The sequence below is a fragment of the Macadamia integrifolia genome, chromosome 8 (genome assembly GCF_013358625.1).
Source record: "Macadamia integrifolia cultivar HAES 741 chromosome 8, SCU_Mint_v3, whole genome shotgun sequence".
Lineage (NCBI taxonomy): Eukaryota > Viridiplantae > Streptophyta > Magnoliopsida > Proteales > Proteaceae > Macadamia > Macadamia integrifolia.
The window spans coordinates 18825953-18842523 of record NC_056564.1 but is presented as its reverse complement, the minus strand read 5'-3'; the positions used below and the strand labels follow the sequence as shown (position 1 = coordinate 18842523).

The 16571-nt window shown below is 37.7% G+C and overlaps 1 protein-coding gene across 4 annotated transcripts in view; it reads right to left on the bottom strand.

The window, feature by feature from the left end:
- The window catches only part of LOC122087729 (E3 ubiquitin-protein ligase XBAT33-like), a 14924-nt gene extending 1157 nt beyond the window's left edge, over positions 1-13767 (bottom strand). Inside the window, exons 1-10 of one of the 4 annotated variants that reach the window (XM_042656947.1) lie at positions 13479-13767; positions 13101-13331; positions 12927-12986; positions 12573-12644; positions 12260-12444; positions 11791-11951; positions 11651-11709; positions 11510-11556; positions 11254-11397; positions 3439-3530 (exon numbers count right to left, since the gene is read on the bottom strand). In XM_042656947.1, coding sequence (XP_042512881.1) covers positions 3439-3530; positions 11254-11397; positions 11510-11556; positions 11651-11709; positions 11791-11951; positions 12260-12444; positions 12573-12644; positions 12927-12986; positions 13101-13277 — 997 coding nt within the window. In that variant the 5' untranslated portion in view covers positions 13278-13331; positions 13479-13767. Of the gene's footprint in view, positions 1-3438; positions 3531-11253; positions 11398-11509; positions 11557-11650; positions 11710-11790; positions 11952-12259; positions 12445-12572; positions 12645-12926; positions 12987-13100 lie in introns of all 4 variants that reach the window. The other 3 variants (XM_042656946.1, XM_042656948.1, XM_042656949.1) reach the window with 3 other exon arrangements.
- Between the last annotated feature and the right edge of the window lie 2804 nt (positions 13768-16571).

The following is a 16571-nucleotide window of genomic DNA, read 5'->3' as shown; positions in this document are numbered from 1 at the left end:
CCCCCCCCCCCCCTCCCCCAAAGAGAGAGACTAATATTGTATAGGTTGCCAAATATTATTGGAAGATGAGTAAAGATGTGAGTTCCATCCCCGCATCCCTTCCATTTTAACCACCATCTTAAGGCTTCAGCTATTTTATTATTTTCTTCTCTTTTCTGCTGTTGAGTTTTAGTGGAAGATGAGCCTCCACCATCTCCATATATTTTTTTTTTCTAAAAACGGCTATGTTTTTAGTGGAAACTCAAATACATGCATCTATCATGAGCATGCTCTTTCCTGTGGAAAATTTGGAACCTCCTATTAATGACCAGACCTTCCCCTTTGTGACAGATTTTTATGTATTACAGCAGTGATCATTCTTAATAGATGAATTATTGATGCCAGTGTTCTGAGACCAAGACCAGCACTAATAGTAGCCAAGACAACAAGGATTAAGACCCTAGCTGGGGGGTTTATATTGTCCCCTTTTCAGCTACAACCATGGGTCTTTGTTTTCCCTTTGTTGCTGCATCACTCTTGTTTAAAGTACTACGTATTTGCTTGTATGTTATCTTTGCAAGCAACACCATTCAACATATTGGTCTTTTGGTGACCTGCTGCCTAGTACCACAGATTCAAAAATTGGAATCGGATCAGCCAAATGGAATTGGCTGAGGCCAATTCCAATTCCAATTCCAATTCTGCCCTATTTGAATCAGCCAATCCATGTACAAAATCTAGGGTTAGGCAGATTCCAGCCGATTCTTAATCGATCCATGAAGGCTGTGTATGTCCTAATCTTACTACTCAATGTAGGAGCCATGTAGAAGACAATGCACATTCCTTCAGGTGACAACTGCCGTGTTTTAGGCACGTTTTAGGCACCGGAAAAGACTCTTAGGCCCAATCATGAGCCTATACAGTCCATTTGTTGGCCCATAGCAGCATGTCAAAGAACTACTGCATACAACAGCTCAACTCAGCATCATCCCAACTAAATGGGGTCAGCCACATGGATCTTCTTTCGCCAACCAACTCTATTCAAAGAAACTCTAGAATCCATGTTAAAAGATTTGGATAAAGTTGTTAAAATGTCAATTGCCAACATAAAGCACCAAACCTCCTTTATCTGAGCTACAGACTGGCAGTATAAAATCACTGGCAGAGTTCATCAAAGGACTACATCGGGGAACTTTATGTACCATGTAAAAGTGAAAGGTAACTTAAGTTCTAAGAGAACCAATTCAAAGCACCTGGAAAACTGATGCGACCACGGCTTCGAGAACCCTAATTCCAGGTTGCAATGGGCCCACCAACAGTAGTGGCAATTTTAAGTATAGAGCCCTTAAAAGTAAGATTAACAGAATTGGTACCATGCCAGGAATTAATTTTAAAGAGGGGGGGGGTCATGCTGGAAGTGGAGGGGAATAATCAAAGACAAAACTTAAAGAATAAGGGCCTTATGTGTAAATAACTTAAAACCAGCCTTTGAAACAAATAAGAAGAAGACACCTTCTTCAACCTCACGATAGGAATAAGTGGCAGAGAAAGACCTGGTGAAAGTGAAATAACCACTATTATGGCCTCAAAGTTGAGCTGAAGCTTTCGGCAGTTGTCGACAACTCGGGGTTTTGCTGATTCCAACAAAGAAACACCCCAAACAGTGATCGAAGATCAAAAAAGAAACCTACAACTCAAGGCTGGTGATAAAACAGAAAACCAGTGCTGGGTTTTGATTTGGATCTCTTTATTCCAGCAGGATTTTGAGCAGGGGTATTGCAGGTAGGGTCGCCAGAGGAATTTAACCTAATCCTCAAGTTGGTAGATGAATGAGGAAGGCACGAGAGAGATTGATCTCTTTTGCTGACCCAGATTCACACCCAGAACAGAGTATGTGTCAGGGAGAACTTAGGAGGAGAAGAGACAGCGATGAAAAGAATAAAAGTAAAGGAAGAGGGAGATGACGAGCTTACCAGAAGGATGGTGGTGGGGGTAGGTGGGATGAACACTAGGTTCAGGTTAAACACCTCCTTGGCAGGATCCCAAGCAAACCCAAACCCAAACCCAAGCCCAATAAGTCAACCTTCTCAAATGAAGATTAAACTCTTGACAATCAATCACAAATAAATAATAGAGATGTCCTTGAGAAGATAGCAATGATCAAATGGTCGGACTGGAAGTAATTGAATAAATACGAATTCTGAAACTAAAATCCCATAAATAGGATATTTCTAATTAATAAAAATCCGAGTGTCGGATCAAACTAAGATCCAGGTCGAGACCTCTTAGTAGTGAATTAAACTGTTGCTGAAAGTTTCAGCCGGATCCAATGGTTGGATCAGAATATATCAAACACTCCCTCTCATGGTACAATATTTAATAGATACAATTTCCGAAATTACCTTAATGGCTCTTCAGAGGCAGCCCACTACCCAAACCACACAATACAAGACATCAATCAACATAGAATACATTATTCTTCTAAATTTCCTGTTGCTGGTCCACTAATATGTAAATGGTTGCTTCTTCTTTGTTTATCTTTTGACTGCTATACATTTCAAGATTTGATCTAGACAAGGGGAATAGCAATAGCTTCATTTTCCTTCTTGATCACTAGACTTCCAATTTGGTGAGACAACCTCGGCTGCTCAAACTTCAAACTTAACTTGTTATAGATTTCTATACCAAATGAAAGAGATGAGGAAGTCTAAACAGTACCCCCAACACCCCCCAACCTTTTTTCCCCTTTGTTTTATTTGGTCAATCGTCTGAATGGTCTCCCCTTTGAATTACCAGCATAATACAACGACCAGGTATTACCATCCTTAGTTGTCAAGGCGTCGCTCAGACATGTCCAAGCTCTTTCTTGGGTCCAAGGTGACGACACGCCTTGTTGACACTTCACAAGTTTACGTTGATTTATGTTTATTACTGTGTTTTTCTTGATGAATATGCTTATAGTATATCCTATGTTTTATTTATTATATATTAGTTTTCTCATATTAGGCCATTACTAGCATAATTGTCCTTTTATGAATATGCTTATAGTATATCCTATGTTTTATTTATTATATATTGGTTTTCTCATATTAAGCCATTACTAACAAAATTATATCATATTGCATTGATATAGCTTCTATGTTGTGTATAAATATAATTATATATAGCAATATTACGTATACTCATTAATGCACGCATGGGGTGCCTAGGCAACACCCAGGCAGGCGTCTTGTCACCTAAGTGCTCCTCCAACACCTTGCACCTAGTCACCTTGACAACTATGTTACTATCACTATAAATGTTGTTTAGAAATACCAAATATTTTTTCTAGCTTATAAAGGGTCATTTTAGGAATGTGGCTGTAACTAAAATAGCAATAATTACAGTAGGCAAGAAAGGGAAAAGGAAAATAACTAACATATATACGCTAGAAATGCATAAAAAAAGAAAGAAATGGACCTTCAGCAGCTACAGTACATGCACGCTCCAGGCAGACAGCACAAGTATCATTATCATCGGATGTTGTAATGGAAGATTGCAATCCACATTCTCTGTAGAAAAGCATCATAAGCTCATCACAATTGAGGAAATACTCATAAAACTGTCATTTAAACACTCGATAATGTACAAAGTTCCTTCAAATTTGCTTCTAAAACAACTAGGGTCTTGGTAAATAGACTACCATCATCCAATATCTTCAAAAGTGAATAAATGTGGTGTTGTAATAGAAAACTGAAGAATCCTTTTAATTCAATACACAGCATTTTTTATAGACTGCAAATTATTGTGCAGTAATTAATACAAAATAAATGAAAAATTACTGGCACGTCATAGCATATTGTTATGATTGATTTGCAAGTAACAAATTATGATGTTATTTATCAACTAGAAAATTTAGCACACATGGTTTTGCCACAACAGATATACAATGGAAAATGTTCTAAGTGTTAATCGATTCCTCAGACAAAAAAGTAAACAATAGTACTGCAGACAACACAATACTCCACAAACAACACATGTTTGTTCTCATGGACAATCACTGACAATGCTAACAAGAAATTCTTGGAATATTAAAGTGTTAGACGATACACCAGCAGAGTTCCAAGAAATACAGCCGAAAATTTTGAATTCATTTTCTGAGTACTGAAAAAAAAAAATTATAATTTGGAATTTCACATTTCATAGCAGATCCTAAACATTTAAACTGAATCAGTGATTTTATACAAGATCACTCACAAAACTAAGCAAGAATGGTAATTAGTTAACTGGGAAGATTTTTGGCACCAAACAGGCACAGACTTTAGACAAAAGGGCATGAGATTGATTCTCACTTTGCAGGATCAATTGATCTCAAGCAGTGCTTCTCAGGATCCATGGAGCGATATCAAGATAAATATAATGCTAGTATTAGATTTATTTTGTCAAAGTACTGTACCCACAGGATGTGGCAACAACATTGTAGATGGCTATATTAATAGAATGAGATCTTGACTGTATAGTGGAGATCAAAATATGATATGATCAAAGCTTATATTGGTTCATAGAGCTGTGTTTGTGTACCAGATACAGAGGTTGATTCTATTCATCTTGCAAATTACAAAAATGACTTTAGCAGGTGAACACAGAAATTATTAGAGTTGCAATAAAGGAAATTTTTAAAGCTAGAAATTGTTTTTGTGGATTTTTTTTTTAAGAGTAATTTCCTTCTAGAGGAAATATTTGGGCTAAAGACGTACTATTTATATGAGGATTGATCCCATTAATTTTAACTTGTGTGACAATGTATCTGAATAGCCAGTAAACAGTGTTCTCGTGTTTGCAACTGCCATAGCATTTCCTGAGGTTCCACAGAGAATTCCATCACTTTCATAGAGACTGAAATCCATACCAAAGCTGAATATCATATATAGGACAATAAGATCTGAAATATTCCAGCACCAAAAGCACCAGGGAGGATGGGGATAGAGTTGTAGGATGCAAGTCCCCCGACTCCTACAGCAATACTTTTGGAATCAGTGTCTTGATGCAGTTACAAGAAAAGCATGGCATATTGAGAATCAAAAGAAGCATGAAGCACTACCACCTCTTCTAAAAGAACAAAGCATTAACAGCTAGGGACATGGTTTCAAGAGGTTGATGCCTCGGACACTTGGCACCCACGACATTTATAAGGTAATACAGCTATTTACAGTAAGTACTATGGTAACCAGGATATGTTTGTTTCACACCCCCCACCCCCATAAAAAGGTGACAAGTTGATGGGTTTCTAAGTCACTGAGGGATGATAGGTCCAGAAACTCAGAAGAAAATCAGAATCACAATGAAGTAAAAAAAAAAGGATAAATTTGATATCAGAAAATCAAAGAATCAGTGATGCGATCCCGGGTTAAATAACCCTGATTAAGGGAAGCTTTGGAGCCACCCAAGTAATAAATGGCTCAACAAATTTAAAGGCAATGGAAATTTAGTAATTTCTGGAGTTGTTTAGGGAAGGGAAAATGACTCAATGGCAGAATGGTAATTAATTCCAAAGCTGAGGACCAATATGGTATTTGAATATTGAATAAAGTTAAGTTGAACCACTTGGCATAATAAGGGACTTTAAGTAATTAAAGTGGAATGAGCGATAAAATAAAAGGGCACCAGATATAGAAGGGCCTTTATGTAAATGGCTAAAAGCACAAAACTTACTTATAATTTACAGTAGTTTTAAGTCTTTTTCTACTGCCTAGATCTCAAGAGGCTCACCACTCACGGTAGAACTCAAGAACAGATATTGAACCGCAGCCCTCTAAATCCTAATTGTAATGGTCTGTAACTCAACCAATGAGGTCACATGGGTTTACTCAGACCTGGAATTGTCGTATAGATAAGATGGAGAGGTTCGACTGGGACTGGTTCAACATAATCGCAAAACAGGGCAGGTTGGGAAGATGCAACAGTAGAGAGACTCGTAAGGACCAGCAATCATGGGTTTGAATTGCTTTTGGGAGAGGAATTGATGTAGATAAGTCACTTGGGCTTATTTTATTGCAAATAAGCCTTGGGTTGTGTTATGTATGTGTTGGGCCTTTGATCCCATGGGTTTTCTTTGAAATGGGCCACTTTAATGAACCTAAAATATGGGTAGGAGGTAGGAAAACGGGATTTTATTCATTAGTTTAATTAGTTGCTATTTAATTCAATAAAGGACCATTAGGCCATTAGTTGGTTGTAAAGTCCTATATGAACTATTAGTTAGTTAGTCCTACACCATGTTGGAGTCATAAAATCAAGTCCTAATCCTATTTTGAATTCCTAGTTGTAGTAGCAGTATCTAGTCCTATTGGGAAACTAGCTCCTAGTATTAGTATGATTGTAAACTTCCCCTCTATAAATAAAGAGGCATATGTCCCATTATTGGGGAGATTTGAATGAAAGAAAGTTTACATTTATGAAAGAAAATTTGCAACTAAATGCTTAGAGCAGCTGAGATAGCTGTGGGTGAGAAGCCCAGACTAAGATAGCCAGTCCCTTTATTCTCTTTCACCCTTGTCAACCCCCCCATCTGTTTTATTCTTCTTTTTTTATTTTATTTGATGTAACATTCAAGAGGTATAGTTCAGATTTTGATTAAAGTCTCCAGAAATCAGAACCGATCAGCAATCCTAGTGGGAATAGGAGAGAGATCGATCTCCTCTCTTTCTCTCTTCTGCACTCTGTTTAGCCAGGTCTTCAATCAGGGTATTCCAGGCCTCATAAGGGTCCCACAATCCTTACCTAGTCACTGTTGGAAGCATTAAGTTGCTGTTCTTGAAGGTTCTTCTCAGTTTTCTCTCCTAGGTTTGAAAATCAAGAAAGCTTGTAACTTCACAACTAGCAATCAGAATCCTCTCAACTTTGGGGGTTTTTGTACCCTCCCTAGGGACTATCTACGCCCAAGAGTGCAACTCAATCGGACTTCTACAGCCCTGGCCGCAACTCTCTCTCTCTCCAGCTCTATAACAGGTATTTCTCTCTCCTATCGGGTTAGGTTTTGGATTGGTTTTGCTCCTATATGGGTATTGTATCCTTCAGAATTTATTTGATGATATTATTTCTTTGGTTCTTACTCCTATTTGTATTGTTTGGGGTTATAAACTGCGGAGTTAGTTACATGTAATCTACTCCTGCATTAAGTGGTATCAGAGCTACGGTTGAAGAAAGCTCCAAACAATCTATCAGGGCCTAACCGAAGATGGTTCCATCAGTTCGTTACTTCGCTGGACAAAGGGATACATTCTACATCATTGATTGGTTAGATTCTCTGGAGGAATATTTTGACTACTACAACTTGACAGAGACACAAAGCCTTCAAGTTGTTTGCTTCCGGTTGATTGGTCATGCTAGAGATTGGTGGAGAGTCCATGAAAAGCGACTCCGAATTAGAATACTTGAGCCTAGGACTTGGGAAGAGATGAAGTACGAGTTACTGACACAATACCTCCCTGTATATTTCCAAAGAAGGCTCTTCCCTCCACAGGATTCCCATCAGAATACATCCACTGTTGCCCAATCTAATGATCAACCACGTTATTTTCATGGGGAATTCCTTGGATGCGTGAATTGGACATGTACTTTGACAACTACAACTTAACAGAGACACAAAAACGCCAATATGCATGTTCCCAGATGAGTGATTGTGTTCGAATGCAATGGAAAGTCCGTGAAAGGCAACTTCAAGCTCAAGAATGTAAACCTAAAACGTGGGATGAGATGCAGTATGAGTTGGCAGGCATGTAACTATCTGAGCATAAACGAAACATGTACTTCCTTCCACTAGAGGTCCAAAAACCACCCACACTTGATAATAGCCTAAAGGAATCATCGGCCTCTATTGCAAAGGAGCAACAAGAGAAGACACCTTTGACCAGTGAACTGGAGTCAAAAGTTGAGGTTAGTGTTAAAAATTTTCCAGCCATTCCTATTGTTGAGGAAGAACTAGTCACTGATGTTCCCATCAATGAGATTCATGTGGAAGAAGTCGAAAGCCATAAGGTTGCCACAATGGACAATGAGGTTGAGACTAGGGAACTTGACACTACAACAACTGTGATGATTGTGAACAGCCAAGAGGAAGATCCTAAGGAGTTCAAGAATGAAGTGTTTGAACCATCAATGGAACCGATTAGGAACCAGCAAGTAGATGAACCAAAAGAGCTTTATGTTGCATTGAAGTTAGAAGAGATCAAAGGTGCATATGTAGATGACCCTATGGATACATCCGAAGATGTTGAAGTTGAGCATGTCAAGTTTGTCATCCCATTAAAATATCTTGAAGATCGAGCTCCTCACATTCTAGACTACATCTTTATCATCAAAGAGCTACCTGAATTTTTCTACGGCTTGAAGAGGGACATGCACCATGATATAATCACCCTCACACTTTACAAAATTCAAGGACGAATTTTTTCTAAGAGAGGGCGAGTTAATGTAGATAAGTCACTTGGGCTTATTTTATTGCAAATAAGCCTTGGGTTGTGTTATGTTTGTGTTGGGCCTTTGAACCCATGGGTTTTCTTTGAAATGTGTCACTTTAATGGGCCCAAAATATAGGTAGAAGGTAGAAAAACGGGATTTTATTCATTAGTTTAATTAGTTGCTATTTAATTCAATAAAGGCCCATTAGGCCATCAGTTGGTTGTAAAGTCCTATATGGACTATTAGTTAGTTAGTCCTATACCATGTTGGAGTCATAAAGTCAAGTCCTAATCCTATTTTGAATTCCTAATTGTAGTAGCAGTGTCTAGTCCTATTAGGAAACTAGCTCCTAGTTGTAGTAGGAGTGTCTAGTCCTATTGGGAAACTAGCTCCTAGTATTAGTAAGATTGTAAACTTCCCCTCTATAAATAGAGAGGCATATGTTCCATTATTTGGGAGATTTGAATGAAAGAAAGTTTGCAACTAAATGCTTAGAGCAGCTGAGATAGCTGTGGGTGAGAAGCTCAGACTGAGATAGCCACTTCCTTTATTCTCTTTCACCCTTCTCAACCCCCCATCTGTTTTATTATTCTCTTTTATTTTATTTGCTTTAACATTCAAGAGGTATAGTTCAGATTTTGATAAAAGTCTACAGAAATCAGAACCGATCAGCAATCCTAGTGGGAATAGGAGAGAGATCGATCTCCTCTCTTTCTCTCTTCTGTACTATGTTCAGTCAGGTCTTCAATCAGGGTATTCCAGGCCTCATAAGGGTCTCACAATCCTTACCTAGTCAATATTGGAAGCATTCAGCTGCTGTTCTTGAAGGTCCTTCTCAGTTTTCTCTCCTAGGTCAGAAAATCAATAAAGCTTGTAACTTCACAACCAGCCGTCAGAATCCTCTCAACTTTGGGAGTTTTTGTACCCTCCCTAGGGACTATCTACGCCCAAGAGTGCAACTCAATCGGACTCCTACAGCCCTGGCCGCACTTCTCTCTCTCCAGCTCTATAACAGGTCTTTCTCTCTCCTATCGGGTTAGGTTTTGGGCTGGTTTTGCTCCTATATGGGTATTGTATTCTTGGGGATTTATTTGATGGTATTATTTCTTTGTTTCTTACTCCTATTTGTATTGTTTCGGGTTAAAAACTGCGGAGTTAGTTACTTGTAATCTACTCCTGCATTAGGAATGATCTCCCACAGTTTCAGGTCTATTAGACTTGGGACCAGGGAGTTGCATCAACTCTTTCCAACCCACGGTAACACAAATACCAGAGAACGGTAATGAACAAACAAAAGAAAAAAAATATAGGAAGAACAAAGAAAGAAGCAAAGTGAAACAGAAAATCAAAGAAAGAAATCAGACCTGAATCGGGGAAGAGAATGGAAGTGAGGTAGAGTGTGTCGGCAACCAATATCAGCATGAAAGTAACTCTCAGCAGCATATGAAACTTAAAACTTCATTCAAATCAAAATCTGTCCAATGATGGACTACATGCATCCATTTAAAGATTTGTAAACAAGAAGCCAAACTCTATAACTGAAGTAGAGTTTGAACCAAACTCAACTACAGAATTCTAAATTACGACTACCAACAGAAAAGAATAAATATCCTACAACTCTATCAACTTCAATAAAATACACAAAAACAACCCCCTACTTAATCCAGCGTGTAACTGCATCAAATAATCAATCAAAATGAGCTCAAATACTGGTCAAAGGTCAGAGTATAATAGGAGAATAAATCCTCAAAGTTTGACTCAGATCTGAAAATATGATCCAATCCTACTAGGGGTAGGATTCTAGAAAAGGGTTTCAGAACTGTAATCAATATCAGAAAATTCAGAGATCTTCAAATAGCAATAGCAATGATCTGAATCGGCAGATAAGTGGTGATCTGAAGCTATAACGACAAGCAGTAATCAAAACTTGAAATCAGATTCGAAATTGAAGATTTCAGAAAAATCCTACTGAGAAGGATTCCTGTAAATTGATGTAAAAACTGGATTTTGAATACTGATTCTGAAACAGAGCTTAACAATGAGACAGAAAGGATATGAATCAAGATTGTCATCTGATTCCATACTGGAACCCCACCAGCCTATCTAGGCATTCCACCAAGTCTGTCACTGCATCTCACAGCAAAATTATTCTGAATCTCACAGAACATTGAAGGAAAAAGCCAATCCCACCGACCAGTAAATCATGGGGAGGCTTTAATGCCTTACATCTATTTATAACTTGAGCAATGGACTGTCTCAGACTTAACAAGGAAATGTCTAGGCCAATGCCAAGCTGTGAAGGAAAAACAGAGAGTAAACTAGACTTAGGAAACTCCCTCTTGGGCAACTACATGGAAGTGACCTGGACTGGTTAGACTCTACTACTTAAAAGTTTCAAACAGGCCTGTAATTTCAAATAAGTGTTACAACCTTAACAGGAAACATAATAATAAGAATAAAATACTGAAAATGAAATCCTAATCCATACCCCATGATAGGGTGAACCATCAGGAATGAAAAACAATTCAGTTCTAAATCAGAAAACTGGTTCACACAGAGTCACAAGGGTTTTTCAATCTGGGTCTTCTCCTGCATTGGTACTTGATAAGAGTACCTCTGATCTTTTTTCTCTGGCAGATGAAAAGTTCTATCTTTCGAAATTTCCACAAATAAGCTCACTTAGACTTTGTGTTTTTATAGGAATTAAATCATTTCATCCGTGTCAAAGGTAGTATGAATAGATGGTAATGAACTCCCTCGTTTCTTTTTTATATACATACCAAATCTTCTAAAACAATTTGAAAATCAAGAAAGATAGTAATAGAATGAGAATACCTTGCTATATTAAGAACACTCATGAGAGGCAGAGAAAGATAATTGGATGGAGGAAATGTTGGTACTATCAACTGAGAATTGGGTGCCAAAAGTGGTTCGAGCAAATGACGACTCCATATCCTCGCAACATCCAGTGGCAGCCACCTGATAGAAAGCACCAAGTCTTGTTAAGGACTGTATATTTACAAGAAGAGAACATTTCAGATATGCAGCTTAGGATCAGCCATTAAAGTACATTTGGTCCAAGACATCTTACCCATTGCAGTTCAATGTCAACCGGCTAGCCCCTCTTGAAATAAGGATCTGACAGAAAGGAAACATGGGATAAAAAATTGTTTTTCAAGCTCAGGACAGAGATTGGGTCCAGAATATCACTAGTGTGAAAAGTAATTCTCACCTGACAGCATTTTAGGTTTCCTCCACAAGCAGCATAATGCAAAGGAGTGCTTCCTGCCCCTACAGAGAATTCAGTGCAATGAGATAATAGAAAAGAAATTAACCAACGAAGGTGAAATTCAATCAGAAACAAAAGAGTACCTATCAAATCCATTGATGTTCCGTAGTGAAATGTGACAGCTGAGACATTTGCATTAATGTCAAGTAGAAGCTGTACACAATCAGAATACCCATTCAGCGCAGCCATATGAAGAGCAGTTATACCACCGTCTGCAGCCTTGTTCACAAACTTGGAAAGTGCACTGCATTCAACGTATATAACTGGTTTAAAATGATATTGTAGGAGACAATGAAAGATACAAGAAAGAACAGAATTAGTTTCAATCATTTATGAGCCAGAATAAAATAGGGTAATATTTTACAGCAATCAGTATCTTTACAAAGGATGCAATAACAAGCTCATTGTAACAGATTACGAGACAGACAAAAGGAAATTTAGAAAGGTCATCCAGCCTCAGTGAAGACTTTAAGACTTTTGCATCAGAAACATATGTTTATGAGTCAGACTATGAAAGAATGATGAGAAACAGATTGGAAACAAACCACATACGGTTGGTCGTATTTGGTCCTCAATTTTGAACCATCCCCCTTATCACCACTGGTTTGAGCACTGCCAACTTCATACGGAACGCTGGGGATGAAATCCGCCACAAGGAGTCTTATACACCTAACATGCCCATTTACAGCCGCAAAGTGCAGTGCTGTCCGACCGCTGAGGTAGTCCGCTCTAGTAACCTGAATTATAAATAGTTATCCAAAAAATTAAGCTAAATGATTTTGTGGGGGGAAAAATGGGAATTATTATAAGTAGATTGGCAAAGGGACTAAGAAAGGAAGGAGTAAAACAAAAGAAGATGACTCACATTGCTTCTGAAGAGCAGAAGTGTCTGAACGACTTCCCAATGCCCATACCGGCAAGCCTGCATCAAAGCAGTCTTTGATACCCAACACAAAAAAGAACAAAAACCACTCGGTGATTAGGTCCTACAAGGATTAATCGATTGGCTGTGCAATTGAACTACAATTTGATATCACCCAGAATCTAATTTGAACTATAATGCGATTAAGAAAAGCATCACATAGGGTTTGCCAAATCAACGAAAAGAGAAATAAACCGATCCGAAATCGCAGCAGTGACCGTATGCTCGGAAGATACACAAATTAAATAAAACAATACATAACCAGAGGAGTAGACCAAGGAAAATAACAAGAGATACCTGGCCACAGTAATTCCTGGAGTTGACGTCGGCACCATTCTCAAGCAACAAGGCGACAATCTTGATAAAAAGTATAGAAAATGAACGGATGAGTGAGACATACATGCAGATATTATATATATGGAGTCATGGACAGCAAAGCAAGAAATCCAACGGTAAAGGGAGTAGAGTTACCTCGTTATGGCCTTTAGCAGCAGCGAAGTGGAGAGGAGAGTTAAGGCCACCAAAGGTAGAGTACTTGGCGAGGCCAGGGTTGAACTCCAGCAACATCTTTGCTTCCACCAAGTCCCCATCCCTCGCTGCCGACACCAATCTCTCCCCTGACGCCGAGCATCCAAACGAATTCCCCATTCTTTTCTCCCTCAAAGTAATGACTTCTTCTTCTACTCCTCTAGTTAAGCAGTCCTTTCAAGAGCACAAAACAGACTTCACCAACACAACGACAGAGAGGCAGAGAGCACAGGCCAAAAAGCAGAGGACGCGCGAGCTCTTTCACGGTCACAATTCACAAGGAATCCGAAAGAGAAACCCAAAAATAGGGGAAGAAAATACCTAAAAATATGCAACCATTTCCTCTTTACGCGAATCAGAAACAGATAAAAACATTTCAAGCTCTCTATCTTTCTATCTTCTTCTTCTCTCCTGTCGAAACCTAAAACGACATTGATGGGGAATTGGGAGGGTGACAGTTGAGGAGTTCTCGATTCCCACACTTAAGATCCTTCCACGTTCCCTCTGGTTCTGGTTCTCGCTCTCCTTTAATCAGTATTTCCCCCTTGGACTTGGAGACCTTCAATTAAGTCAGATTTGAAACCTTTCTTTCAATACTTTTTCGCTTCCACGGTTTCCAATCTCTCTCCTCTCTCCTTCGTGTGTTGTTTTGTCTTGTAGTAAAACTAAGGTGGGGACCACGATCGGCTCCTTTAGCTTTGCTCGTTATGAAATTATAAAATTGCCCTTCCTTTCTCAAATTTTAGTAGTGTGTAGGATTCCGTGAATGCCCCCGCTACGTTGCCCCTCTCCGGCAATATATGTTTTGCGTGTTTGGGATAAATTTTCTCCATCTTTTCCGGTATAAAGGGTTGGAGGATAACGAAATATTTCAGTTTTTTTCCTTGTTTGGCCTCTGTGGGCTACGCGTTCTTCCAAGCATTCCACACTGAAAAAAATCCTCTGCCGCTGGTGCGGGGGAGCGGCGAGGATCCAATGGTCGGCATGGCATCAGAGAGAGTGTTGATGTTATCTTGGTCGTTCGATGCATATCGCACGGCCGCATCCACGGCAGAGGATCATCACCCATTCCACATGATCTACATTTTCGTTTTGCTTTGATTGTAAGGCACAAAGTGGGATGAAATGACCAATGGGGTTTGGTAGCATGAAAATATCCTCAATCCATCATTGTTCAAGTTGCCCATTGCACTACTTGCCATACGGGAGCTTGTCTTGGGGACTATAATCACTACCATTGAGCATCCTTTTTTTTTACCAAAAAAAAAAAAAAGTGGGGTAAAATGACCACTCTCACCTTTATTAGTACAAAAATCTCGTGTTTATTGATGCTTACTCATGTGTTGTGATTGGCCTCGATCTGACACAAGCCACATGGAATAGAACCATCTCATTTTAAAAATTAATAATAGATATAAGTTTTTTGTGTAGATGTTTTTAAATATACATGTGAAATAACAGGATTTTATTATCCTTTAGAAAAGAATATTATTATATATTAACCAACTAAAACAGGATTAAATATTATAAACAACCATGGAGTCATACAGACAAACTTATCACCTTAAATATTAGATTTACAAAGATCCAACCCTGATGGCCCATTAAATTTGGGGAAACTTCATGAGAAATTTTTTCCGTCGGTGATGAATAGTATAAATAAGGAGAGTTTGATACCAAGTCCCCCTCCCATTGCTTTACTCAACCAACTTTATTTTTGTAGAAGCTTTCCTCAACATACGTAGACATAGAAATTAGAAAATACACAAACCAAATGCTGTCAAACTGCATAACGTATACTAGCACTTCTCTATTTTTATCTTAATTCCCCACTCTTATGGAATGATACATGTACCTCTATTGTAGGAGGAGATAAATAAACACAAGAAAATAGAGACACTAATGCACGCTAAATATACAAACAACAAATTCAATCACAACTAATCAAACATGTCCCCCTCCCTTCCTTTCTCTTGTTTTCACAAAAAGAAAAGGTTCATTTGAACCATTAGCCACTGCTCTGTTTGAAAATGGATTAGGATAAATTTAATTAATGGGTCTCACCACTTCTCCCAATCTGACTTGATTAAATTATAGGCAGCTTGATTCACATTGTATTTTCTCACTTCATGCCTTAATATAAAAGGAATTATTTTTTTTTCCTTTCTAGGTAAAAAGTACCAAATGTAGAATTAGTGCGCTAATATAATACTATAATATCACAGAAATTTATTATTTTCCACACTTTGGTAAATGTGCTTAATTTGAAAAAGTCATTTCACAATCAGTTGGCTGTCCAATGTATGATTATGAGGAGGAATCACTTTGGTCATCTTCTATTCTATTGTGGGTTTTTGTTAAATCTATATGGTTTGGCTCCGATATCATTTTAATCTATTATACGTTTTGAGTGTGGGCTTAGTGCATCACAATTTTATCAATCGAGTTAGGCAGTTATTGTTGATTAGCTAGATTCATTCTTCTTTATAAGGATAATAGGGATGTTGGTTTAAATGGTTGGAGCCACATTAAGTATTGATCTGTATCCTTACCCCTCATGCCTTAATTATTTTGATTGATTAGGGCTAAGATTAATGTGAGGGGACCATGTATGATTGCATATTTAGAAACCCACATAATCATATCATAACAAGGTCTCAATTCAATTTGCTGGCCCTGTATTATTTAAGGATTTATTTGGCATTTAGTTCTTCTTCTCCCCTCCTTTCCTTGGTGATGTATTTATAATTCTATAAAAGGGAAAAAAGGAAAGTGGAAATGGACTTGACTGATTTTTTTAAAAAAAGGAAAAAAAATAAATGAAATTTTTGTAATGATTACCTAACATGTTTGTACAATAAATTTAAATATTTTGTCATATTTAAAAATTATACTTTTTCAGATGTAACTGGTATTTTATATATCAAAATCAAAAGAATTTGGATGTAGAGTAAAATAAAATTAATGATTTGAAGTTTATGATAGATAACTTATGTTAGGTAATTATATATATATATATATATATATATATAAGATTTCAATATATATATATATATATATATAAGTTTGAAATCTTATATATAAGATTTCAAATACGCTATGAGCTTTGATGATTTTCAAATTAGATCAACAAAAATATTGTCATACATAGCCTTAAATTACCATGCAACATAACTTTTATCGCCAATTTATGCTAACTTTTAATTGACAAACACGATGAAATTTACAACCCATAATATAAGATTACAACCCAAAACAACTTGGCATGCATATAAGCAATTTTAATTTTTTACTAGTGATTTATCCAATAACGTTTAAGGAAAAGGTTCGGCATTGCCACTAGGTTACGCATTGAACATATGTCACCCTTCTCCTCCCCCTTTGAAAAAGGCATTCTTACTCTCTTGTGTCTAA